At 53.5% G+C, this 26,713-nt stretch overlaps 6 protein-coding genes across 6 annotated transcripts, besides 1 other annotated feature; 1 reads left to right on the forward strand and 5 right to left on the reverse strand.

Moving 5' to 3' along the window:
• Window positions 1-1,853: 1,853 nt before the first annotated feature.
• On the reverse strand, window positions 1,854-5,873 carry CABS01_14575 (MIF4G domain-containing protein; the record flags this gene model as incomplete). Its single annotated transcript, XM_060547914.1, has 7 exons — window positions 1,854-2,366; window positions 2,425-2,730; window positions 2,790-3,074; window positions 3,125-3,571; window positions 3,624-5,671; window positions 5,739-5,783; window positions 5,855-5,873. The coding sequence occupies 7 exons, from the start codon at window positions 5,871-5,873 to the stop codon at window positions 1,854-1,856; spliced, it is 3,663 nt and encodes a 1,220-aa protein (XP_060393225.1).
• Window positions 5,874-8,826: 2,953 nt separating this feature from the next.
• On the forward strand, window positions 8,827-11,606 carry CABS01_14576 (uncharacterized protein; the record flags this gene model as incomplete). The annotated part of the gene is made up of 2 exons (XM_060547915.1): window positions 8,827-10,624; window positions 10,687-11,606. The coding sequence occupies 2 exons, from the start codon at window positions 8,827-8,829 to the stop codon at window positions 11,604-11,606; spliced, it is 2,718 nt and encodes a 905-aa protein (XP_060393226.1).
• Window positions 11,607-12,233: 627 nt separating this feature from the next.
• Window positions 12,234-13,769, reverse strand: CABS01_14577 (calcium/proton exchanger; the record flags this gene model as incomplete). Its single annotated transcript, XM_060547916.1, has 3 exons — window positions 12,234-12,984; window positions 13,038-13,244; window positions 13,297-13,769. 3 exons carry the CDS (start codon window positions 13,767-13,769, stop codon window positions 12,234-12,236), a joined length of 1,431 nt encoding a protein of 476 aa, XP_060393227.1.
• A 987-nt stretch (window positions 13,770-14,756) lies between these two features.
• Window positions 14,757-14,843: a sequence feature (Short protein (CABS01_14578, KAK1479479.1) was converted to a misc_feature.).
• Window positions 14,844-16,353: 1,510 nt separating this feature from the next.
• CABS01_14579 (uncharacterized protein) lies at window positions 16,354-17,433 on the reverse strand (the record flags this gene model as incomplete). The annotated part of the gene is made up of 1 exon (XM_060547917.1): window positions 16,354-17,433. One exon carries the CDS (start codon window positions 17,431-17,433, stop codon window positions 16,354-16,356), a length of 1,080 nt encoding a protein of 359 aa, XP_060393228.1.
• A 1,727-nt stretch (window positions 17,434-19,160) lies between these two features.
• Window positions 19,161-22,763, reverse strand: CABS01_14580 (DEAD/DEAH box helicase; the record flags this gene model as incomplete). Its single annotated transcript, XM_060547918.1, has 2 exons — window positions 19,161-20,956; window positions 21,011-22,763. 2 exons carry the CDS (start codon window positions 22,761-22,763, stop codon window positions 19,161-19,163), a joined length of 3,549 nt encoding a protein of 1,182 aa, XP_060393229.1.
• A 685-nt stretch (window positions 22,764-23,448) lies between these two features.
• On the reverse strand, window positions 23,449-25,101 carry CABS01_14581 (uncharacterized protein; the record flags this gene model as incomplete). Its single annotated transcript, XM_060547919.1, has 4 exons — window positions 23,449-23,520; window positions 23,593-23,993; window positions 24,047-24,668; window positions 24,739-25,101. 4 exons carry the CDS (start codon window positions 25,099-25,101, stop codon window positions 23,449-23,451), a joined length of 1,458 nt encoding a protein of 485 aa, XP_060393230.1.
• Between the last annotated feature and the right edge of the window lie 1,612 nt (window positions 25,102-26,713).

Below are 26,713 nucleotides of genomic sequence, written 5' to 3' on the forward strand. Positions count from 1 at the left end.
TAGTATTTTATATATACTTTTTTTTTTAAGTCCTTTTACTAAATATAAACTTAGCTATTTATAGTCTAGTTTTATGCGCGTTTTTAATACGTTAAGTATTATTAGTATTATATTTATATTAAGTTAATAATATTATTATTCTTTTAATAAAGTAGCTTTTTATCCCTTTTTTAATAAGTAAGTAACGAGGTAATAATTACTTTATTAAACGATAAATAGATAACCGTAGTTATATATAATAAAATAGATTGCTCTAAAGGGGCCTAAGGGCGTTAGAAAATTACCCTTACGATCCGCCTCTAGGCACTATTAAAAAGTAGTAGTAATTATGCTTATTTTTTTTAAGTATAAAGTGCGCTCTGGCACGGTGCTAATGTAGCTCTACTGATTACATAATAATACACACTGTGGGTGGGGGTGGTGGTACCAGCTTCTCAGGCTGTAGACATACACTTTCGACCTGCATGAACCTCAGAGCACACCTTTGGCTTTTTTGCAGCCCGTCTTGCGTCCACCGGACGTAGGATGGCCTACGTCCGGTCGCGGCTGCAGTCGCGGTGTAGTTGTGCTGAACTGCTGCGTGGCAACAATGGCAGCGCCAAATGCACAGCATGCTGTTGTCGGGACGTTTCCTGCCGCAAACGAGAAACAAAATTCTTTTCACCGAGACTCGACTGGCCAGCGTCAACTACCTACGATGCAACGTCAGCCTAGGGATTTCTTCCAAGATGAAACGAACGATGACACCCTTTCCAAGTAATGGTACTGCCTGTGCCAACTGAAACATGTGCACTTCGTATTTCCTCTTGCCCACAGCTAATGCTTGCCAAGAAGCACCATCGAGTTACATCAGATCTAGCACCGTCGACCAGTGCCATGATGCCCCCACCCCACTTCACACCAGCTCTCAAACCACACATCGGGTCGACTGTAAGCCACACCCGCAACCATCTTGTTCAAAATTCTGGCCAACGGACCCAGCGATTCAGCTGCGAATCCTGTGAGCGAGAGTACACTATCAGGCTGTCAGCCACTTCACTAGAACGATCAGTTCGAAAATCACAATTACGCTTTCCTACCTCTTGCCATGCCACCGTGAGTGAATCATTTGGCCAGATTCGCCCGTGAGAAATGAGTTAGATCAAAATTGCCTGTTACGGGTCGGAAGAGGCACTGGCGACGACAGCCAAGCCTATTTGCTCATGCGTCTGTTACCTTTCTCAATATTGGACATCTACTTCTCTCTATCAAAAGAATGTTGAATGTGGGAATTCTCCTCTGTAAAGAAAAGACGGCAGTGATCCCAGGGCCAATCAACCAGAATGATGGCTTCAGATCTTATAGGTACTGTACCCACTTGCTTAGCTGTTGTGGTAAAGATCTGCTTTGCACCCATCCATTCCACCTGGCATTCCTCTCTCCTTCATCATCACCCTTACGCACAAACTACGATCTAGCCGGTGACTGGCCATCCTTGCAACCCATGGCTCTTCATCCATATGAATCCTTAAGTTATAAACCAATTGTTGATCGCAGCTTGGGTTATTTACTTGCCAGTCCGCCATGGGTCTCGGCTAGATCGTGGAGTATTATGAGCCTGAAAAGCTAGTAAGCTCCGGTGACGAGAGTATACTCGGCCGCGTTTGGTGCCTCGCATGGATTTGTCTGCCTCAGTGAGCCTCCGGAGCCATCCTGCAACCTGGAAGTCTTGGCAGTTGGGGCAACCTCCAGGGGGTTGTATTGGTAGCGTCTGGTAGACTGCAATAACGTGTATCCTCAGAACCTAGTTCTGTATGATGGTGCGTTCTTCACGTCCTGTTATGAAATCGAGGTTTCCCCTTCGTTAGCGAACTCTACTGGCACTTGCGAACCCGGCTAGGCTGTTCCTTCCGATCTCCTGGTCTGGGCGTAGAGTGCATGGCCGGCATGTGACGCTTGTGAACAGTACCGTGCTGATATGTTGGAGGAGTCTCTGACTGCTCTACATCGTTGCCAGCTTCTACGTCCCAGTCGGAGCGAGGAGTATGTGCCCGCGCGAAATAGTTTCCACGCTTGGTTGATGATTCATACCAATCAACGTCACTTAGCTGAAGCTTGCGAACCCGTTGTCCGCCGCGGTCTTTTCCGCGATCTGTTCGATTATGGTGGTAGGAAGTTGGCTTCTCGTGGCCTGCTTGGGGGTTGTGAATATCTAGGTGTGCTTTGATTGGGTTTGGGCAGTCGTTACCATCCGGATCCTCGCTCTCGCGAAGATCATAGTTCAAGACAAGGTTCTTGATGCGTTGCTGCTCCTCTCTTTCGGCTTGTTGCTGAGTTTTCATAGCCACAGCAAATGTTGAATCGGAAGGAACTTCCACAGTACGCGTCTGCGAAGCTTGTTAGCAAAGATGATAACTGCACGGAACCCACGACGACTTCACCCACCTGCTGACGGTTGCCCTTCTTCGTCAAGAGCGAAAAGGCCATTGTGCTACTGGGAGCGGGCACACCGGTATCTCCAGAGTCGGCTGCTGTTGCTGACTCCTTGCTTTTGCCGCGGACGGGCAGTGGCACGTCAAACAAGGGCTTGCGCTCGAACTTGCGAGACTCCAGACTCTCGGCCATCATCTTAGCATATTCACGTTCAAACTCAGCCTCGGCCTCCGGATCAACCTGTTCCTGCTGACGAGTAACCACGATAGCTTCATCCTCGCTATCGGAGTCCGCGTGAGACATGTCGACGTCATTGTCCTGTTCGTACGACTGATCAGTAACGGGTTGGGCCAGCACGGCCTATGCAATTCTCTTACCTCAGCATCTTCGTCAGAATCAGACTCTTCTTCGTCAGCCTCGGGCTCAGGCAAATGTTCATCTCCATCCTCATCGTCCGAAGACGATCCGATGGATGCATCGTCGGCCTCGAGCGTCTTGTCGGCTCCCGAGACCTTTTGGTCCTGAGCTATGGCAAGCTGGAATGCCTTTGAAGCCTCTTCGAGGTTGGTTGCCAACTTCCACTGGGGTCGTGTAAGGGCGAAAGTGTCTTGAACAATGAACTCGATATCCATGGGCAGCGATTGCTTGGTATAGATGTAGTACTATCATGTATTAGTCAACGGGAAGCCACTCGAAATCCAAAAACACAAACCTGGAAGAACGACAAGAAGTAGTCCAACTTCTTGCCAGCCGCGCCCTTGGCAAAGTACATGCCACAGGTTTCCAAGATAGTCGCAATCAAACGAATGCGGAAGAAATCATCGGGCAAATCGAAATGATTCAGTCGACCGGGGATGGGCGGACCACCATGGCCAAATGTCATAATCTTGTACATGGTGTCGAAGACGACTGGATGCTCAACCATTCGGTAGTTGTAGAGTTCACCAATGTACTTGACCTCAGAAATCCTTCGCTGGTAAAACTTGAAGTCGTTTTGCTCCAGCCCGAAGCTGATCGACTCCATGACAGTGTCGATAACCCTGACGACGAAAGCGGGGTGATAGCGGTAAATTGCGCTGAGAAGAATTGCGAGAAGATGGATATTGCCGTACTTGACTTTGCCCGGCTTAGAGAAGACCTTTTCAAGAATGGTGACAACCTTGTCGTATGGTTAATTCCCGACGACACTGCAATAATCAATTGTGACTTACCTCGGCCTCCTCCCAGTGAAGTCTGCGAATCTGCTTCAAGACCTTACTGTAATTACGCTTAGTCATGTCCATGTAGATCAACTTGCGAATAAACAGCTCCATGGGGGTGCGCTCCTTTTGCTGAATGGCAGGCCGGTCAGGAGGGTCAACATAGTAGACGGCGTTCTCGATGAGCATGCGTTCGGCTTGGCCAATGTGCTGGACAGACTTCTTGCGTTGCAATGTCTCGAGAAAGGTTGCCATGCGTGGTGAAGTCTCTGGGTTCCGCAGAAGGTACCGTCCGCAGTTCTCTAAGAGATTGCAGATGATCTCGATGTTCATCCTCGAGAAGTCGTCGAGGCTGACTTTGAGGCAATGAAACACAACGTGCTCCGGAACGATGCCAAATTTGGTCAGTTCAGCAAGGTAGCGAATATTGCTCAAGCGCACTTGGCCCAGGAAGTCTTTGTCCTTTCGTCTTTGCAGACTGCGAAATTCGGCATCAAGATAGTCGACAAGGCCTTTGGGGATATCCGGCATGTATCTACCCAAAGTAGCAGCGAGCCTGGCCCATGAGGGCAGCAGGTCTCCGCGGCCTTTGGGGACTTCAGTCAAAGCCTTGATTAGCCTGTTGCGCGAGGCTTTCGAGTTGAGGTAGCAGAAGTCGATAGCAGCTTGGTCAATAACGTCCTTATTGGTGAGATCTGGCAGGCGGGCCAACACTGCGTCCACCTGAGCACCAATCGTCTTGTTGGCGATGGAGGTGGACTGGTCTTCGGCTGCGTCCGGGACCTTGGGTGGTTCCGGTGCATCGGTAACTTCCACTTTCCTGCCCACTTGCTCCTCGTTATCGGACTTCTTCTTCTTACCGTCGTCCAAAAGAATGCCCGGAACTTTGCCCTTCAGGTCGACGAGGTTTTCGTAGAAGCGTCGCTCATCTTCATCCTCCCAAATACCAGCACCGTCACCAAGACCCCGAAGATAGTCACCAGCCTTGACCAGACCGATCGAGCCATTGGTATTGCCCAGCGAGTCATCGCTCTCCTTGAGATCAGGCATATCAGCGCCAATGGCGTCCGCGATGGCCTGAGCATTGGCTACCAGCCGCTCCTGGGCCTTCATTTGCTTTTCAAAGTTGGCCTGGCGATCTTCAAAAACCTCGCCAGACTTGACGTAGGCCTCAGCATTGCGGCGGGCTTGGGAATGGATTGATTTCTGGTCTCGAACGACATGGCTTTTGACGTCCTCAAAGTACTTTTTGAGGATAGTCTTGAACTTCTCCTGAAGCACAGGGGGCGTGAACGGCTGATCTTCGGTGTCGATGACTTGGTCTTCGCCGCCACTCTCCCCGTGTACAATTCCGTTGGCAGTCTTGGTCGCGCCGTCCTCCTCAACTGTCTTTCGTCCCTCGGCAGCCGAAGACTTGACTCCCAAGATATCCCAGCTAAAGGCCTTGACGAAGATGACGAGTAGAGGCAAGTTTACGTGTTCCCGATCATGGCCAAGTAGATCCTTGAGTACTTCAAGGGGAAAAGGCTCGGTAGCGCCGCTCCTGTTTGCCTGCGCTCTGGGCTTCAGCTCAGCGACCTTACCTGTAGCACCCTTGGTAGCGTCGTCTGGTCTTGTAACGTCATCGAGAGTTCGCAGAACATCAACCAGCCAAAGTTCGGTAACAATGCGCAAGAGCACACGCTGGCGCGTCAAGCGCTCTTTCTCCTCCTTCTCGCGGACCTCGGGTGCCAACGACTTGAGCAAGCTCTTGTCGGGCGTTGCCATTCCCTTCCCAAGCAGCCATCCTAGGTATTCGGTGAACTCGCTGGGACCAAAGCGCTGGTGTAGAGCGCTAACAATTTCGACGCCAGCTTCGATCTCGCCGGGGGACTTGAGTCTGCATAGGCCCTCGAAACAGGCAGAGACAATTTCGGAGAGGTACTTGTGCAGGCTGAGGGTGCGGATCTCTTGGAGGAAGGTATTTAGGGTCGCGGCTGATACGGCGGTTCGAAGGCGCTTGATGAAGGCGGTATTCTTCTTGAGAGATGAATCGAGAGATTTGCTGACAGCAAACAGGTCTGTGTAGGAGAGGCAAGTCAGAGGAGGGGTGTTGGGCATGGTGGGGTCTGAACCCGATGTACGAACCTTGCTCGCCATCCCAAGCGCGGGTGTTCAAGGAGCGCAATTCACCTGAGTGGCTGTTAGCAAGATGCCGTATAGTAGGAGGGGAGGCGGCGGGCGGGCGGGAGAGCGCAACTGACGCTTCCTAGCACGATCCATGGCGGATCGTGAGAATCGAGTGTTGTATATGCAAGGGTTGAAAGCGGACGGGCGCTACATAGGGCAGGATGGCACTGATGATGTCGGGAGCTGATGCTATGGGATCGAGTGTTGTAAACGAATGTGACTCTGCGCGTCAACATGGGCCGGCATCGGTAAGATTATTCGCAGCGGCAGGCCTTGCCTGGGGGGGCAAGTGGTCGTGTCGGTTCGGGTTTGCGTGAATGGTGTCGTTGGCGATTGTATTGGCGGTGCTGAGAGAATTCTGGACCTGAGGTGAAGGTGAGGAGCCGTTTGGGTTGCCTGTCGCTGCTGGATCTGCACAAGGGAAGTCAGGGCAGCGACGGTGGCGGTTGTGTTTAGTGGGTTTTCGGTACGAAGTAGTGGCCTTGGAGATTCAGGAAGGTTGCTGAAAGCCCTCCAGGTTTGTGATGGAGGAAGGCTGCACAGGCGCCTTGCAGTGAGAGTTTCGGGGGAAGGAACCTACTTAGCGCATGGTTCCTGCTGTGAATGACCTGTAGCTTAGGTGGGTAGGCTGCCAAGGTAGCATCTGATTTGCCGCCTTAGATGCCGCATTTCACGGTCATCTAAGCGGTCCGGGCGGTGAGCGTCATGACCCGGCGCTTTGGGTACCTTTGTCGTTTACCTGACAGGTCCACTTCCCACATTCACCATGGAAAACCTGTCCCCGTCGCTCCGTATTTGCGTACCTGCATCGTAGGTAGGAAATTGTATGTAGCATGGAGTATTGTCGGGAGGATTTACGTTGATGCGAAGGTGAAAGGACGGTACGGACGGGAAGACAGCTTCATGGAGTTCAGTCATATCACTCAGCTGGATGAGAAAGTCTCATATTCCATTAGCTTGACAGTGTGTTATCAACAAACTGAAGACTTCAAGCCAATTAATGGGAAACACGAGCTTTGGTGAGTCTTGCAAGTTTCGACGCCCGTTTTTGTGGCTTCGTGATGAATGCCTCCATCCCCACTCGCGGACCCAGCCGTGAGACATGTTGCCTTGGAGAAAACATGAAGCAAGATAGGGGGAGCATAGATCTAATGCCAACATGCCAATTCGAAGACTCCACGAATCACCGTCTCAATTGGCCAATGACGGACATGCCAGGATCAAGAAAGCAAGTATGCCAATCCTATTATCGACAAATCAGCCACAACATCACACATGTTGTTTCTTACTAAAACTTTACGCAATGCGAAAGCACAAACTCTGAAGGTGTGGCTGATCCAGACTTCTGGCCCCATTCAAGGTTCTTCTACGTTGAGTCACACGTTCTCTTGTAGGATCAGAGGTCACGTAGCGAACATTGACAAGTCATTCAATAACAACCACGATGTTGCTCAAGACTTCATATCGCCACATTCCCGGGCGACGCTAATCGTGAGCCACGACATGAGTGTTACAGGCAACACGAGAGAAATCTCCGCAAACCGTCGTGATGGGTGCCAAGCAGTGCGACGTGCCACGTTAATGGCCCCAGGATGACGAGGTCAAAAGACCTGGCCCAACGACAGGTGAATGCTTGCCAAATTGAAGAAGGTAAACCTGATCCGATGATACCTGGTGTGGCAGTTGCGGCGAAGGATCAAGTGCCGCCTCTCAACATGAAGAAGCATGAAGGGTAGTTCTTGGGTTTGAAATGGAATATGAATATAATGAAGTGCGGCCCGGCGAAGAAAAATAAGTACGGCTCATGGATGCGGCGGCCAACCGGACGTACAAGGGTGCCGGTTCTCCTGAACTTCGAGAATCCCCCCGATCCGGGATCCTTTCAACCCTTTTCCACGGGCCTTTCCCGGGCCCAGGGGCATGGATCCCGATCGGGGTTCCATTTCAATCATTTGACCAATCCAGTGCCGTGAAATACCGAGCCGGTAGAGTAAAGGAGAAAAAAAAAAAGGTCGAATTAAGCATCTCCGCTGAGAATTCCCTCGTCCGTTGCTTTGTGCCCTTATCGCCCCAATAGCATCAGTCCAACCGCCAACGTCAAACTGTCCAAGAGAAATATGACGCGGGCAGCTGATAAGAATCCCGCAGCATGCCAGTAGTGTCAGTGTGTGTCTTTCCTCCGCGGAACTCTTCAACACTTGAGCCCACTCCCTTCCTAGCTAGAAAGTTGCATCTCCTCGCCGCACGCCGTCTCGTACCCGTCGAATAAGGAAGTTGCCAGGTTCGGGACCGTCTGGTCGATCTCATTCGCCGGCGAACCGTCTGCTCACTTACACGACACTTTGACCACGGCCAACGAGGGCACTCAAGCTAAAAGTCTCGGGTGAGGATGGGATATGGCACCGCAGGTTCTGTACAAGGACGGGGCTTTCTCTTTCTCTAGGTAGGTACTGTATACCTTCCTGTCCAACCGTCAGCGCAATTCTCGGAGAGATGATCCTGCTTGTCCACGGCTCTTAGGTCTCCCAGTGAGCCTTTATCTTAGCGTCACTTCCATCTGATGATGCCATGTTGTGCTATTCCACCCCATCCCTAAGCAAGGCCTTAAATCTTTGGCCTTGCACTTGCCATGCCATGCCATGTCATGTCATGCAGCAATTCCCCATCCCCTCGCCCCCTGTTGTGCGTCCGGCCCGCCCACACCACAGACACCAAACTCCGGCCCCAGGAAATCCAAATCTCACCTCCACCAACCCAACCCACTCATCATTGTTACTTATTCCATCCTTATCCGGCGTTCGTAGATTCCCTCTTTTCTCTCGCGATTTCCAACCATCTGCTCTACTTTATAGCGACCTTGCATCGAGCTTTGTTTTCTCATTTGATACTTGATTAAATCTTGCCTAGCGCATACGTAGTTTTCATGGCTGGCTTGTGATTGTCATCAACGACTGAGACAACTATTACCGCGGACGCCTACCCTGCTCAACTTCATCCACTCTTCCTCATCACGCCTATCATTCATACTCAGCCATCGTCGTCAACCATGGAAGTTCTACCCATCCCTACCCCAACATCCATACGAGAATCACACGTCAAAAAGGAGCTCAGCTTTCCCCCGAGTCCAGCAACGACAGTAAGAGAGGGTCAGTCTTATAGCGTTGACGGCGGATCAGACTGCTCGATATCAGGATGCTTATTAGACGAGGTCATCGTCGAGGGCCCTCGCACATATCCCCTACCTCCCAAGTCTAGAGTCAACAAGGTCCTCACCGAAGACCTCAAGACACCCGACAGTCACGTCACCCGAGATCCCCGACTAATACGCCTAACGGGGCTTCACCCCTTCAACGTCGAGGCCCCTCTCAGCGAGCTATACGACGAAGGTTTCATCACCACAAAAGACTTGCACTATGTACGCAACCATGGCCCAGTGCCAAAAGTCGAGGATGAAGACATGTTTGACTGGGAGTTCACCGTCGAGGGCCTGGTCGAGAACCCTATCAAGATGACACTGAGGGACCTCATCTCAGACTACGAGCAGATCACCTACCCCGTCACCCTCGTATGCGCTGGAAACCGCCGGAAAGAACAGAACATGGTGAGAAAGTCAAAAGGCTTCTCATGGGGCGCCGCCGGTCTGTCAACAGCCATCTGGACCGGTGTCTCGATAGGCGACCTGCTCGCCAAGGCGATGCCCAAGAGGGGCGCCAAATACGTCTGTTTCGAGGGCGCCGACAAATTACCCAACGGATACTATGGAACGAGCATCAAGCTCAACTGGTGCATGGATCCTAACCGCGGCGTGACCGTCTGTTACCGCATGAACGGCGAGTTGCTGCACCCCGACCACGGGAAGCCAGTACGCATCATCATTCCTGGGCAGATCGGCGGCAGAAGCGTAAAGTGGCTCAAGAAGATCATTGTAACCAAGGAGCCGAGCGACAACTGGTACCACATTTACGACAACCGCGTGCTCCCAACTATGGTCTCGCCAGACGCCAGCGCTGACCTCCCCGAAGTGTGGAAAGATGAACGTTACGCCATCTACGACCTCAACACGAACAGCGCCACCTGCTACCCTGCGCACGACGAGGTTCTGCCGTTGAACAACGGACCAGAGTCTTACAAGGTTCGCGGATATGCGTACGGCGGCGGCGGTCGACGCATCACCAGAGTAGAAATAACCCTAGACCGTGGCAAGACATGGCTCCTCGCCAACATTAACTACCCCGAAGACACATACCGACTCGCTCCCGAGGGCGAGACGCTCTACGGCGGCCGCGTGGACATGGATTGGAGAGAGAGTTGCTTCTGCTGGTGCTTCTGGGACTTGGACATTCCCGTAGTCCAGCTCGCAGATGCGGCGGACGTTATGGTCCGCGCCATGGACGAGGGCATGATGGTGCAACCGAGAGACATGTACTGGAGTGTCCTGGGCATGATGAATAACCCGTGGTTCAGGATCGTCATCCATAAAGAGGGCCATAGCCTACGTTTCGAGCACCCAACGCAACCGGCCCTCATGCCGGGCGGATGGATGGACCGCGTCAAGAAGGCTGGAGGAAACCTGGCCAACGGATTCTGGGGCGAGAAGGTTGAGGGCGAAGCTGAGAATTCCGCCGAGCTGGAGCCCATCAAGGAAATCTGCATGACCAAGGACACTGTCAAGCGGTCCATCTCCATTGAGGAGCTACGCCAGCATGAGGGCGAAGAGGAGCCTTGGTTCGTCGTCAATAACGAGGTGTACGACGGCACTCCTTTCTTGGAAGGCCATCCGGGAGGCGCGGCATCCATCTTTGGAGCAGCCGCACAGGACGTATCAGAAGAGTTCCTGACCATTCGTGAGTTCGCAGTCATCCCCCTTCTCCAGTGTTACTCGTTCTTAACATAGTCCCCCCTCTAGACAGCGAAAACGCCAAGGCCATGATGCCCCAGTACCACATCGGCACCCTCGACTCAGCAGCCCAAAAGATCCTAAGCGCAGGCGAGGTCGTAGTAGAAGACTCCGAAGCCTCCCCCCGCGCCGTCTTCCTCCAGTCAAAGACCTGGACAAAGGGCATCCTCTCGAAAAAGACAAAAATCTCCTCCGACACCAAGATCTTCACCTTCACCCTCGAACACGCCGACCAAATCGCCGGCCTGCCCGTCGGCCAGCACCTCATGATGCGCCTCCGCGACCCCGTCACCCGCGAGGCCATCATCCGCGCCTACACCCCGATATCAGAGGGCACCGAACGGGGTCAACTCCACGTCCTCGTCAAGATCTACTACGACACCCCCGGCGGCCAGCCGGGCGGCAAGATGACGCAGGCCCTCGACGCCATCCCCGTCGGCCACTTTGTCGACTTCAAGGGCCCCATTGGCAAATTTGAATACCTCGGCAAGGGGCTATGCTCCATCTCGGGGAAACAACGCACAGTCAAGCGCTTCGTCATGATCTGCGCGGGCTCCGGCATAACGCCAATCTTCCAGGTCCTCCGCGCCGTCCTCAAGGACGAAGCGGACCCGACGACGTGCCTGGTCCTCGACGGCAACCGCGTCGAGGAGGATATCCTCTGCCGCGCGGAGCTCGACGAAATGGCCGCCGCCGCCGGCCCAGACAAGTGTCGGCTGGTGTACTCGCTCACCAAACCTGGGCCGGAGTGGACGGGACTGAAGGGTCGCATGGACGGCGCCTTTTTCGAAAGGGAAGTCGGCAGGTACGGCAGTGGTGGCGGCGGCGACGAGCTCGTCCTCGTCTGCGGGCCGGAGCCGTTGGAGAAGGGGGTGCGCGCCAGCCTTGCTAGCCTCGGATGGAAGGAAGACGACCTGTTGTTCTTCTAAATCACATCTGAGGAGTCCAGATTCCCAAAGAGGACGTCAAAAATGCCTGTCCCGTGAGCCGGGCCGACGGAGCTCGGAAGTTCGGCACAGGTCCCCTGGTCAGCAGACAGAGCCGCCACCGCGCCGGGCCGTACTTGGATGGGGTGGTGTGGGTGGAGTTTGTATCAACGACAAGCATCTATACTGAGAAAGAAAAAGAGGTGCAACAGAATCAAGCATCTCCGGGGAGGAAAACGGTAATTCTGCTCTAAACTTCCTCTAGCTTGGGACGGAACGAAGTTGGAAGACTGCGTTTTTGCGGAGACGGCGGGGGACTCTTTGTTTTTACCAGCGTATTTTTGGCATCTCCGCGGAGAGAAGGGGAGACCACTTGCATCCACCCCCAGGTCTCGCTTGCACTTACACACGCGACATGGGTGGATGTGCGGATAGTTAGCAGATATATACCACTCCTAGCGTTATAAATACTGAATGATCGTAATGTTTTCTGCAATTTGAATATTCTCTGTTGATTATATACCCGTTTGCTCTCCGTGAATATTAACTCCCGTAAAGCAATACATGTACATTTCTTTCGTGACCTTCGTTATTTCGCTTTCCTATTCCATTCGTACTTTAACACATGCCTCAATGGCCCCCTTCTGCACTCCCACCCTCGGCAGTACCACCGTGACCGGGCGGGTTTGGGTAGTAAAATGCAGCGACGGCAATAGCGACGTAAATCGTCACGCTCAAGAATCCCTCGAGGTAATTGCTCTTCTGATCCCTCAAGAAATTTCCAACAGTCAAGATGGCCAGGATGAGCATGCCGATATCAAACACCTCAAAGACGAGGTCCATGTGCTTGTGCAGGCCCCACGCGACGATAACGACGAGCGGCGCGTTGAAGAGAGCCGTCTGCAACGTGGCGCCGAGGACGTGTGACAGAGCAAAGTTCATCTGGTTGTCCCACGCCTCGTCGACGGCCGTGAGGTGCTCAGCGGCCTTCTCGACGAGGGGCACGAGGATGAGACCCATAAAGGGGTCCGAGATGTTGTGCCGCTCGACGATGGGGGCGATCTGCTCGACGAGGTAGATGGCCATGAAGGTGACGAGGGTGATTGCGATGACGAGGGCGACGAGGCACTCGGTCAGCGTCAGCTTGGGCTTGTTGAGGTCCTTGCGCTTGTCGTGGTCTCGCTGCTCGTCGTGCTCAAAGATGGCGTCGTAGATTCCGTGGTGGGTCCGGGCCTGGAAGTAGACGTAGACGGCGTAGGCGATGATGAGGAGGCAGGACACGATGCGCGAGATGTGGCGGGTCTTGCTGCCGAGTTCTTCGCCGGTGAGCTGGTTTTCGAGCGAGTTGGCGAACAGGGTCGGGATGGCGAGGGCGACACCTCTGGTTACAGTTGTTAGCATCGTGTGGTGTTGCCAGTCGGAGGTAGTACTTACGCTGTGAGCAGCAAGCCGCTGCCGGCTTCACTGACGACTTCACTGAACTCGGCCTCGTCTCGTCGCATGCCACCCGCAATGAAGCACAGTCCCAGGCATAGAAGCATAGTTGCCAAGATGGAACCGAGAATGGCAGCCTTGATGACGGTAAACTGGTCTCCGGCGAGCAGTACCATGAAGAGAATGATTTCGACAATGGAACCAAAGCTACCAACTATTATTAGCATTGCAAGGTGCGGAAGAACGGGGCTTTTCTCACGTTGTCTCAATCAGCACGCCAAAGACGTGGCTCACTTTGCGAGAGAGCTCCTGGCCGGCGAATCCAACCATGTTGGCACAGGGGATCATGGCGATGTAAGTGAGGATGAAGATGAGAACATGGTCGTTCGGTCGAGTATATCGAACGGCAAAAGCGGCGGGCACAAAAGGCCAGAGAAAGTTGCAGAGGAGGGAGGCTCGACTTGACGATTTCCAGGAGATCTTGAGGAATTTGAAAGGGTGAAAGCCCCGGCGGCCACTCTCGCCGGACGGCTTGACCCTGACTTTGCTACCTGGCGGAGGTTTCCGGTGTAGGTGCCCATTGTGGCTCGGCAGCTCCTCGCCGCGGGAGGAGTAGTTTGAAGTGCGTGCCTTCTCGGGAGGGATGATGGGGTGGTTTGATTCTCGTCGACGCGATCGTCCATCGGTTGACGATCTATAGCTCTGGCGGTAGGGTGACCTCGGAGCCGACATGACGGCGAGCTGAGGCGTCTATGTTTGTCTAGACGTTGTTGGACTTCCAATGTGCTTCACTTGGAAGAAGTTGTAATGTTACAAGGGCGAAAAGGACGTCTTATATGAAGTCGAAGAGGGCGGGTACACCAAGGTTGTATCACTGGGATAAGGGACGGTGAAGAAGTGTGGAACAAACCCCAATACCAAGACTTTTGACAGTGTGGCTGGACGAACAGCAGAAGTGGGAGGGAGGGATATAATAAACGGATTCTGAAGAGATGGAGAGAAGTGAGGACCCTCGTTCCCCAGTCTTGATCAACGTGGTCCAGTCGGTCGGTGGTGGATTGGTGGCCGCGGGTAGCGGTAGCGGCAGCAGGGGTTTGTGTTCAAGGTTGTCCGGGGGGGGGGGGGGCGGGGCGGGCCCGGGCCGGGGGGTTTCGGGGCGAGTACGTTTCAACTTGAGCTTTCTCTCACTGCTGACCAGTCAGTGAGAAGGGGGAACCTGAGTATGAACCTAGGCAGATGTTGTCTTGTTGTTGTTTGTTGCGTAAGTGAGGGAGGCCGTCAATCCGAAAGAGAGCAAGAGAGTTCGTGACATGTTCGGCTTCGTTGCATATGTAGCAAGGGGAGCCGATGAGCAGGCAGGTACACATCTACACATCTAGACTGAATTCTAGCGAGAAACCTTGCACGGGGAGAGGGAGACAGAAAGAGTTCGAGGCGTACTGAGAGTCGGTGAATCAAGGCACGGCCAGGCTTGCTGTCATGCCAAGAGCTCTGACAGAACCCCTGTGCATTGCTGGACGAGTGGGAACTTGGGAAGAGAAGCAGCGGGCGGGCGTGTGTGCGTGTACGGAGTACCTGATGGGTAGTTGGGTACACCTGGCCAGCTGGCTCGTTCGACGGGCGCCGCCTGAAATGCCGTGAAACCAAAAGTACAAGATACTTTTTCCGTCCGTGTGTGAGGATGCGACGCGTGCGAGAGGTGGTAATTGGAATTTGATGCTAGGTACGTACGGATACGATACCTAGGAAGACAGACAGACGCCCTGCTCTCTGGGAAGCTGTTCCACACATGTGTCGAGGCTTCATGTTTTGGTTTTGTTGTTTTGCTTCGCGTTGTCCAGCTGCAGCCTACGGAGGACATAGTATGTAGGTACCTACACCACGAAAAAGAAGCGAATAACCACTCACAGACTGGCGGCAATGCAGGCAGGCCGCAAGTCTGGCAAGGGGGGAAAAGACCGTGGAAGAAATTGGTCGCCAAGACAAAACGTCGTGCAGATAAGCAGCAGCCCAACGACGCCAGCGACGCCAGCGACGCCGAACGACGTCACAAAGCCATCGCAGACCCCTGGAGACCATCAAAGTCCCGGAGGCATTTCCCCAATAGAAATGCAACGCCAGCAAGACTTTATCCACTGATCCACGACCGACTCGACCGAGTACCTACCTTATGGTGTATGTACTCCGTACCTTACTGCGCTGCTGCACACTACGTCTTCCTTCCTCTCCATCCACCAGTAACGAAATTGTGCCAAGACTTTCATTCCAAGATTCTCAGAGTTCCACGCGCATCCAGCCACTCCTCTCACCATATCCTTCAGATGTTGTCCGTCATCAATGACCACGCTGACATGGGACACTTGATCCTCATCTCCGTTCCTCTCACTCGACTCCACAGAGTAGTAGAGTCTACCGATTGTGTCAAGTTCGCCTAATTCCTGGTACAGTGCCGAGGCTTTTCCTCGAAATCTCAACATCTGGGCAAAGTTATGCAGCAGACGGGCGTCCAATGCGTCTAACTGCAACCCGCCCTAAAGTAACAAGGGACCACCGTCCATACAATTGACTTTTCTTTCGGACGGAGTAACAATTCCAGAGGAAAGGCACCTGAACCTTCTGAGGGAGGCAGCCAAGCACAGACTTTTGACGGAACGCGCGCACAACACCAAAGGGGGGCTGAGGGAGACGGGGTAACGGGCTACGAGGAACCTAACGGGGAGGCTCAACTCCAAGGGACCTGGGCCTATAACACCCATCGTTCCGAGAATCTACGATCTGAGCCTACCACAGTAAGCAAAAACCAAGAGTCGAACCAGGTCAAACCAAGATGAAGCCAATATGAGCCAAGACCTAGCCAAGAGCAAAGGCTCACGCTAGGATCTCCCCAAGACGAACAACTGGGTCCTCTCATCGACAAAGCCAAGCAACAATGCCACGAGCGTCCACAAAGCCTGAGACACCGTCGCACATCGCATCTCCACCTCCACTTCTCTCCCACGCTTACTGCGTACATAGATTCCCACACCCCAACGAGCCATGAGCGAACCGTTCCATCCCAGCTTGCCCCTTGGCAAAAGCTTCTTTGACCCGCCTGCATTCACCTCTTTGCTTCCAATGCATATCCTTGTGCACATCCTCTTTCGGTCGACCGTAGAAGGGTCTTTGGTTGTATTTTCTTCTAAAAACGAAATCCCAAAACGCCCAAAACACCCAAAACATCATCCACTTCCTCCCAGCCAGCCTCACCAACATTAAACTTCTGGCTTCCCGCACCTCCCGTGCCGTTCAATCCGTTTTCCCACTGCCCCTTCCACCTTTACACCTGAGCTTGGAGTTGAGATCGAGCACAGGGGTCTACTTCCCAACGCCATTCTAGCTTCGTGCCCTCGAGCTCGTTCTCACTCATGTACATTGTGGCGGCCTCCGCTTGGGCTCGGAAGCTTCCGAACCGCCATTCAAGTACTGTGACTCCGGCTTGTGGTACTCGGCGTTCTAGAACATCCTCAGTCTGGTAACTGAATTTCTTGGAGAACCAGCGATCCAGCACATCGCGCCTGACCAGCTCAGATGGGCCTCGAATTAGGATGACTCGGGACCTGCCGGTGTTGGGCTGTGCGGCCGACTTGATCCGGTTCCAGACAACTCTGGGACGGTGTCCTCCGACAATGAGCCTTCTCTGCTTGATGGCTCTGAAGCAATTCTCGGCGCCAGCGCGGTCGAAAAACACCAACTTAGCTGCGGTAAGAAGCCGGCCTTCGATCGGCTTTGGAGCGTTAATGACCGCGGCGTATACTTTGCCCACTGGAGCACAGCCAGCAACAGCTTTAAGCAGCAGAGTATGATCGCAATTTGCTGGAAGCCCAGTGATGAATAGCGCAGTATTCTCGTAGTCTTTGACTGGTGCGCTTTGGTTGCGAAGGTTCAACGGGTCGCCGGCGTAATTCGACGGCAGGTTGTAGAATTCTCTTGCAAATCGTGAGATTACTTGTTCATGAGGTGCATGCGTGACTTGGCCTCGTTGTTCAGCAACCATACGCATGACTTCGAAGCCTTTGGCATGGCTTGTACTGGCTATTGCGCTATTGTTGGTAGGTTCCGGGTCGATACAGACTAGCTGATCAATGCCGGCAGCAGGGGAAGGAACAGCTTTATAAGTGCTATCGTGAGAGCTTGTGACTCCGCTTCGACTTCCTCTTATCATACTCCCGCCACGACCGAGACCGCCTCTACTGCTGCTGCCGCTGCTGCCCCCACTGCTGCCACGCACAGCAGCTGTGGCAGCGGCAGGAGCGGCAGGGGCACTTCGAGCGTGGTCATCACCTAGGTCGAGCTGTGCCGAGTATGATGCCAGGACTTGGCCGTGAGGAGCAAGTCTTTCACCACAGTTCTGAGCCATCTCTATACAAAAGTTAGTAACAAGGTCGAGTTGGTATAGCGCAAATGTAATGACATACTGCTGGTGATCTGAGTGCGACTGTGAACAGATGAGTGTGTTGTTGTGAGACGAGGTCGCTGGATGCCGGAAGAAAGTTCGATCCGTATTATTGGAACGTTATAGAAGAAGGTGCCTCTATTCTGCTGAAGTCGTTCTTTCCTAGGCTGAAAAGCCTCGGATAGAAATCGTATTGGATGAACGGATCGGTGGAAAGAAATGAAAGAAGGGGGCTTTCCGTCTTTAATCCAGGTAAGACTGAAAGATTGATTCGATCGACGACGCTGGTAGGGTATAAGGTAGGTAGGTGCAAACAAGGAAGATCTGATTGAGGGGAATCTTGAAAGCTTGGGTGGTAGCTATGGGTTGAAGAGGGGAAGAGAAGAAGAAGAGGGAGGAGAGGATGGGAAGGGGGTTTTTATAAGGACAAGAAAGGAGGAATCGAAAAAGGGCGGTTCGTGGGCGGTTGTGGGCGGTCAAGAGGCGCTTCGCAGGCAGTCAGGGGAAGGAGAGAAGGAACGAAGGCACCACCCGTGGGAAGGAGCGATGGGGTGAGGTGGGTGAGTGTGTATTCACAATGGCAACTTGAGTATACCTTTACGAAAGGGGCCCTCCCTCACCTCATCCTGCCTGCCTACGTGCCCTCCATCCACCTCATGACCAGCTTAATGTTCCTGAGTAACATGAAGGGGCCTAATGGTTGAGGCGTAGATAATCATGATTCCTTGACTAGATCATGAAGTTTCGTTTACATCAAGGCTATGATCAGTAACATCCTCCATCGGTCCGTTCACTTTTCACCTCCTTTACTTTTTGGTTGACATGTCTGGTGAGGTAGATACTTGGGGTTTAGTTTAGATGATGGCATCTATCAAGAGACCTAGTTGGCCCATGCCATAGGATTAATCCTGATACGAAGGTTGAGATCCCAACACACTTTGCGGTGATGTTCCAGATGGCACTCGACTGGCCGAGAGCAGAATTTTTCACACAAAGATGAAGAGGTCTGGACATGTGCTCGCTCGCTCCTGCCTGTTCAAGTGCCTACCTGGCTTCAGAAGGTCGCTGCCAAGTTGACTCTCGAATCATAACAACGTGGCTTCTTTCATGTCGGCGATCCGTTGAGAAGTGGCGCGGTCAAGATGAAGTTTCTAATGACATGAGCAAGTATTCGGTTGTAGGAATCGATATACTCATTCTACCTCAGTGGCCATCACTCATCATCAATCACTCTTCTATCAACCGGGAAGGGGGAATGTCATGTATGACGTTCCCTCGAAAAGTGGAAGAATATTGCGTTTCAATCAAAAGGATGGGATACCACATAATCTGGGCTACCCCCTCTCTGTAATCTGCACTATTCACCTACCCAAGTACCTCGAGGTGAGGTAAAAAAGGGAAAAATGCAGCCAGAAGAAAGCAACGTCACAAATGAGAATCGAGGAACGAGGAGCGTCGTGCGCTCTCCGACTTGCAGCAATGGGCAAACTATCCCTGAGTCGTCATCTTCGACCATTCGGTGTCTGACCTCCTGCACTTGTCGGAATGGGGAAGTCTCTTTGAGCGGGCAAGCATAGGTAGACCGGCATGACAGTGTAATACAGTTGGTAATAGCTACAGCTCTATCCGGGTTCTTCAGTGACAACGCATACACTCAGGATGACTGACATTGAGATCACACCTACACGCCATCATGACTCTTCACCATCGTGTACTTCCTCATCCTCCTCCCGCCCAGTCCACACCTCAGCCTCCTCCAACAAGACCGTATCCCTCTCATCAAACTCCTCCTCCTTAATCTCAACCACCCTCAATCTCCCCCCATCCTTGGCCGGCACAGTCTGCGCCACGACAACAGTCTCGATCCCCGCAGGACAATACTCCTCGGGCCCCATCGGCAGCGCATCGATATCAATCTCCCTATTCAGCAACGTCTTTAAAATCACCTGACTCCCCGCTTTACTCATCACCTCGTTCGCCTGCTTACACTGGTCCGACGCGACGCACTCCCGGCACCCGTGCTCGCAGTAGCAGTCCTCGACCCTCTTGACGGCCTGCTGCAGCAGGTGGTCGACATGCTCAAACGCCTTTGTGCTGATGCCCGACCCGCTAGCACCGCCTTTGGCGTCGTAAAACGTCAGCCGGCCCGGCCTCTTCCTCTGGGAATCCTTCTTGGCAAACTCTTTCAGGGCGATTTTGCACTCGGTGCGGACGTCGCCCGGTAGACTGATGACAAAGTTGGGCATCAGGCTGAGGATGGCGTGCTCGGCCGCGTGTATCGACGCGGCGATGTTCAGGCGCCGGTCGACGAGGATCTGCAGCGCCTTTTTGGGTATGTCGAGCCACATGCCCTTGCCGTATCGGATGACGGGGGGGTTGTCGACGTGCACGGCGTCGAGCACGCGCTTCTTCTTGTCCACCTTGAAGAACCCGTACACGTTTTGCTGGATCTTGATCGTGCCGTAAAAGGCTCTGGACATTGACCCGGAGATCTTGCGAATGGCTTCCGTCTCGATCGGGTCAATGTCGGTGAAGTCTCGTTGCGTCGTGGTCCACTCGACCTTGACACGCTCCACCCTCGCCATCATCTTTTCGGGCTGGAAATCCCTGACCAGGTACTTGTTACCCTGGTGGAGGAAAATGGCGCCGTCGTATATCGTAAACGTTGCCCTCGATGCCTCTAGCTCCTCCAAGACCTCGTTCTTACCGTGCGTGATATCAATGATGGCGAAGTGATCGTCTTCGGTATCACGGATGGCGACGAACCTCGAAGGTATAGGGCGGAACCGATCGTGGCAGTGATAAAAGCCCAAAGGATCCTTTACCAGTCTCTCCTCGCAGATGATGGGCAAATCCTTGCCAAAGTACTGAGCATCCTCCACCGGCCGAATGGGCATCTCATACGCGGCACACTGAATGTGTCCTTCCCGCACCAGCATGTTCTCAAGATCGACCTGCAGCTCACAGTTCGGCTTGGAAAAGATCTCGTCCGGGTTCTGCATGTAATGTTGATCAGTAGGAAAGCAGTCGCCCACCAACACCGACAGCGAGTCCTTGTTCCTTCGTCCGGCACGGCCGCTCTGTTGGCGCAAGTTGGCAATGGTATAGGGAAATCCCCAGGTCAGCACGCAATCCAGCGTGCCAATGTCAATACCGAGCTCCAAGGCAGTGGTCGCCACGATGCCGAGCAGTTTGCCCTCAAACATTTCTGACTCGATCCGCCGTCGGTCTTGCGCCGTGTAGCCGCCTCTGTAGCCCATGACTCTATTGACGCACTCTGGCCGCCCGAGAGATTCCAATTCCTGCTGCACCGCGGTAACCAGCTTCTCGCACTGCTCTCTGACTCTGGTAAAGGCGATGATGCGCACGCCCCTGAGCATGAGCTGGCAGAAGAGGCGAGCACACTCAAACAGGGCGTCGCCTCGCCCGCTGGCCGGGTCTCCGGGGTCCTTGTACGGCGTGTTCCAGCAGAGAAACTCTTTGCGACCTGTCGCAAGTCAGTCTTTGCAAAGTGAAAAGGGAAGCAGGGTAGAAAACGTACCGGACGGGGAGCCGTCAAAGTCGACGAGCCGCACATTCTCTATGCCAAAGATCGTCTTGAAATGCTGCCTTGGGTTGGCTACCGTCGCAGAACACGAGATAAACTTGATGTGGCGGTTTCCAACAGCAGCGCATATTCTTCGCAGCCTCCTCATGATAAAGGCCACGTGGGAACCCATCTGCCCATTGTAGTAGTGCAGCTCATCAACGACGACGTACTTGAGGTTCTTCAAGAATGTCCTCCATCTCTCCTCCTGCGGTAAAATGGTGATGTGCAACATGTCTGGGTTGGTGAAGATGATCCTCGCCTCTTCTCGGATCACATTGCGTTCCTTCATCGGGGTGTCTCCATCAAACGTCTCCACAAGCACTTCCTCCATGCCCGGCATATAGCTCATGAGCTCCCTCAAACTCCGTTTTTGATCTTGCGCCAGGGCTTTCGTCGGGAAAATGTACATGGCGCGCGTGTGCGGATTCTCTTCCAAGGCGTGAATCACAGGCAGCTGGTAAATCAGCGACTTGCCAGAACTCGTCGACGTGGCCACGACGACGTGCTGCCCTTCTAGCAAACCATTGATGGCCTCGGTCTGATGCGCGAAGAATTGCGTGATGCCCTTTGCGTTGTACAGCGCATTAACGAGGTCCTGGCTGAGAAGGAAGTTGAGATCGCCGTAGACAGGTTCCTGCGGCTCGAAGACGCGGTGGCCGTCGGGCACAATCTGCCCAGTGTACCAAGAGCAATCTTTCAGCTCCTGGACAATCTCCGGGACGCTTTTACGCTCCGTTGGGATGGATTCGGGTAAAGCTCCGAGGTCCTTGGGCTCCGTCTCCTCCGTGATTGTCGGCACAGGAATATGAGCCTCGGTTGCCGTTGCCAGACTCAGCTCTGGATCAAGCCCATCGGCGACGCATTGATTGAGAAAATGGACAATGGCGTCGTTGAACCTTTGATTCCGCCTCTCGATAAGATTCGTCATCTGCTTCTGGCTGTAGACGGGCATCTTGAGAGTCTCCTCTCTCAGCTTCCTGTTCGGCTTGATAATCTCCCCCGTCTTCCTATCCTTAACCTGCCGTTTCAGATCGCCGTCCACAAACTCAAAATACAGCACTTCCTTCCCTCCCTCGACAGCCTCATCGGGATGGTGATCCAGTTTCTCGAGACCCGAGATACCTCCGACAGAGGCATCAGGCGCAGGAGCCTGGGAGAGGAAATCCCGCCCCTTCTTGAACACCACATCGCGCTCGGCGCCCCTGACCTCGGTCTGCAGCATAATCTCATCCACATAGGCAAAGTTGACGCCCTCGGGGCGTATAGCGGCGATGGCAGCTATATCCTCGACCGTCAGGGACGTCTTTGTGTGCGATTCCACCGAGGACTTGATCGTCTCAAACGTGGTGGCGAGGTGTTTCCGAGTACAGCAAAACGTAAAGACGAGATTGAGTGCGCGGTGCGTCTTTTCAAGGTCCTTGAAGCGTTGAGGCCACTCAATCTTGCACTCCTCGGCGGGGGCTACACTTTCCGTGCTATTCTGTTTCGACCCGGCCTTTTTCGGCGCAGCCCGTTTCCTGGACTTGGTCGTTTTCTGGGTGTCAGTGGAAACTGCATCGTCGGTATTCGATGGTCCGTCAGCTACAGAACCGACACTATTCTGACTGTTCTGCGTAGAGATATCATTCTCATTCTCCTGTCTCTTCCTCTTACCACGAGGCTTTCGTACTGTTGCCGCGAGCTCGGCTGGAGCAGCACTTGACATCGTCGCTTGGTTCAGTGGCCTTAGCAGGCCGCCATCCCTCGACTACGGGGGTGAAAAAGTAGCGGATTGGAAGTCATCGACAGGAACTCGTCGACTCGACAACCAATTATGAAGCTCTTGAATATGCAGACGGTGAGCGCATTGGCCGCGCCTAGCCTTTAGACACGCGACGTCACTACCTCTTAGATCAAAGAAGTCGTCTGCGTCACGTAATCCACACCAAGTCACGTGCGCCACCACCAATATCATCTCCCCAAGCCTCGGACTGCAATCGTCAAAGGGATCTTATAGGTGAACGATTTGATTCTCGACAACTTGAACGAACATTCAATCTTCAGTTGAATTGTGTCCATGTTACAATATACTACTGAGTGATATCTAAATGTATCAAAGGATACCTGTTTTCCTGGTATCATGACAGGATAAGGGCCTGAGATACCCGCCTAGTTCAAACTGGACTCCTAAACAAATCTCTGCCGTCCCACCAATCGTGTGCCTGTCCTTCTTCTTGCCCACTCTCTCTAAGGTAGCCAAAGGCCTCCAGACGGTCTCCGGAGATGCTCGCACCGGCTCTCCCTTTATAGTGATGCGCATTCACCCTTGCTTGTTGAACAGGCATATGTAGACGACCATTAACGCCGCCGGCTATCTCAAACCCACGTGGGAAATGTCGGCATGGATACACTCAGTTGCTCAAGAGCTCTCTCTGCACCATTCCAACCTCGTTCAGGAATGACTTTGCACTAGCGGCGCTCAGCTATGCGTGACGTATTAGTAAATCAAATCATCTCGTACTTTGGTTATGGGTGTAGGGGAGGGGACCACATACTCTCACATGAACGCTCACTGGCTTAGCCTCCGCGCCTTCAAAGGCCGTGAACATGACACCAACGCTCTTCAACGTCGCCTTTTCCTGGAACTGCATCGCCGGCAGGATGACCGTGTTCAGTAGTATCCTGTGAGTCTGATCCTGCCTCATAATGAGACGAGGTACCTTGCTGCCTCTGCTCTCGCCAGCCTCTGGATCTTCCAAGTCTTCCAAGGCCGATGCATCAAAGGAGCCAGGTATCGGCAGACCGCCTTCGTCGAACTGGACACACGCCTCGGGAACGTTGATCTTGAGCATACCAGATCCGCGCTCCTTCCAGCCAACCTCCTTTTCCAGGTAGAATATCTTGGCTCTGACCTGGACTATAGTAGCCTCTCCGGCCTCGCCGTCGTCGACAGTAACTATAACACGTCAGTATAACTTCCCACTGCCGGAATGGAGAACGCCTTCTTACTCTTCTGCAGCTTAGTACGTTTCTTATCGTCCCCGGCCTTGGTATCTTCCTTGTCAGACTCTTCCTTTTCGTCCTTGTCGCCAGACTCTGAGGGTCCGTCGGCATCGCCTTCAGTCTCGTCATCGTTGTCGTCTTCCGCGTCGCTGTCAGGCGCTCCGAATGGCTTGGCAGCCTTCTCAGTCTTAAAAGAAGACTCGCCCGTCTTGGCGAAGCTCGACAGCGGTTTACCGCCTAGACCGCCGCCAAAGGCACTGCCAAACACTGAGCCGAAACCGCCATTTGCGCCGGCAGGCTTAACGCTGGCAAAAGGCGACGAGGCTGAGCCGGCACCACCAAAGCTGAGGGTGGGGGTAGGAGCCGGGGCGGCGGCATCAGGCTTGGATGGAGATAGACCGCCGAAAGGTGACGCGCCAGCCTTGGCTCCGCTGCCAAAGACACTTCCCTTGGTCGCACTTCCTAGCGAACCAAAGGGGGAGGCACTCGATGCCGCCAATTTAGCGAAGCCAGAATTAGCAAACGCAGAACTCGATGTTCCCTTCTTCTCGTCCTTTGCAGAATGATGTGACGTAGCTGCTTCTGTTGCAGCACTCTCTGTCGTCTTTGTATCGGTAGTCGGTGGCGCCTACGGGAAGCGAAACAGCGTCAGTATGTATGCACGGCAAACGCCAGATGCGTCAAGGTCAAAAGCCTACAGGGGAATCGGCCGCAGCGTCACCAGAGCCGGCAACTTCGTCCCTATGTCTCTTCTTCTCCGGCTCCAGCCGCGAAGCCCTGTCCTTGGCCGAGTCGCTCGAGGCGACGCTCTTGACGTCGGCCTCGTCGGCGTCCCTGTCCTCGTCCAGCTGGTCGTGCGCCCGCTTCTTCTTGGGCGACGAGACGTGGTCCTTATGGTCCTCGTTCTGCGATCCCGAAGGCGTCGTATCGGCGGTGGCTCCCTCCGCCTTCTCTGAGATGGCCGTGTGCTTCAGTTCTTTGCGGGCAGCGGCGGTCTCGGCGTCCTCCTTTGCGTCGATCGGGTCCGACTTGGGACTGCCCGGCTGGGGATTGTCGGCCATGGTGATGTATAGGTGCCGTTCCTGTCGGAGTCGGTTTTTGCGTCGCCGTGTACGCTCGTTCGTCGCTGGGTGGTGGGTGCGGAGGTTCTCTGTGCCCGACTTTTGCCAGCGATGGAGCAAAATCGGTGTAGTTCAGTAGCGTGGAATTTGCTGGCAAATGGGTATTGCCGCGCAGACGGGAGGCCAAAAAAGGCAAGAAAGGGAAAAAAGTTCGCAGTTGCTGTTGCAAAAGACCAAAACTCGTCTCCACGACGAGAGCAATAGTAACCGGGTCGTTGACAGGGTAAGAACACCGAGGTCCGCGTTTCTGGGTTCTGGGGGCGGTGGTGTCGCGCGACTGGCGTTTGGGGGTTAAGGTTGTGGTTGAGAAATGTCTACCTTAGCAAGGTAAGGTAGTCCAGGTAGTGGAGGTGCTACGATGTTGCTGCAGTACAGTGCGGTTCAGTATAGTACACCTAGTACACACTCACTAAAAGGCAAGGTAGGCGCGATACAGGTGGGAGCGGGATGCGGTGACAACAGGCTCAGGCCAGTAACCTGCAAGTGTATGGTTCTCGTCTTTCGCGGAGGGATTTGACGTTGGTCACTGAGATGGGAAATAATTGGACGGGGCCGACTCCCGCTTGAGTTAATCTATCCAATCATTCGGTGCGCTCCGGGCTCGGATAAGACGACGGCACGACGCTGGCCAGACGAGAGAGAAAAAAAGAGCCCACCCTCATCTCAGCTCGTCCACGGGCAGGTTGAATTCCATTGGGCCCATGGCGGCATGCATTAGCGCCCTTTGCCTTTGAGATGGGCTAGAACTTCCTATCCATACCCGAGAAACTCGCTACCTCTGAATCTTTGTTCTGTCTTGGTTTCCCAAGGGTTTTTCTTTATTCAGTTGTTATTACACACGCTTATACGGCGACCCTACCGCAATATCCCAAGCTGGACTAATCAATATGTCAAGGACCTCACTGCAACTTAGCTACGTGGACTGGAAAGTGAGGGGTACTTTAGACTTCAAAAGTCGAGGTCTGGTGTTTCTGAGGTGGTACCTTACACTGTACCGTACCAACGGTGGGGGTTCCCCGCCTCCGACGTCCTTCAGGGCCGCTCGTCTGAGGTGTCAGATGAATGGCCCTGCGGTTTGGTGGTGTGGCTGTCCAAAAAGGGCAATGCAGGTGACATTCTAGCGGCAACTACCGACGCCGCTTGCAGCTAGAATCTGGTCTTCCTGTGCCTTTGGTTCACGACCTGGGTTTGTCTAACAAGCACCTAGTGAGTGAAATGGCTTGGACTTATAACCATTGCCACTACACGACATGTTCCGCTGGGAACTGCTTCCCCTCTTAGAACATTTTAGCCAAAGACAATTCGGGTACGGCGGCGCACGCGGAGTCATCGCGAGACAGGAGGACACTTCACAGCAGAAAATCAAACGCCCATTCTCATTCATTGGCCCGCCACCATCCCGAGGATGAGTAGCACAACATGGATATCTAGAATACAGTGTGCGCCTTAGACCCTCGCCAAGGCCACATTTACAGTACATCTCTCAACCCTTCCAGACAAATCGGCCCCCTTTGGCTCCGACTTGCGACCTTGTCGTCGTCGTCGTCGCAGC

This window comes from Colletotrichum abscissum (genome assembly GCF_030869225.1).
Source record: "Colletotrichum abscissum strain IMI 504890 chromosome Unknown Scaffold_55.1, whole genome shotgun sequence".
In the NCBI taxonomy this organism is placed as follows: domain Eukaryota; kingdom Fungi; phylum Ascomycota; class Sordariomycetes; order Glomerellales; family Glomerellaceae; genus Colletotrichum; species Colletotrichum abscissum.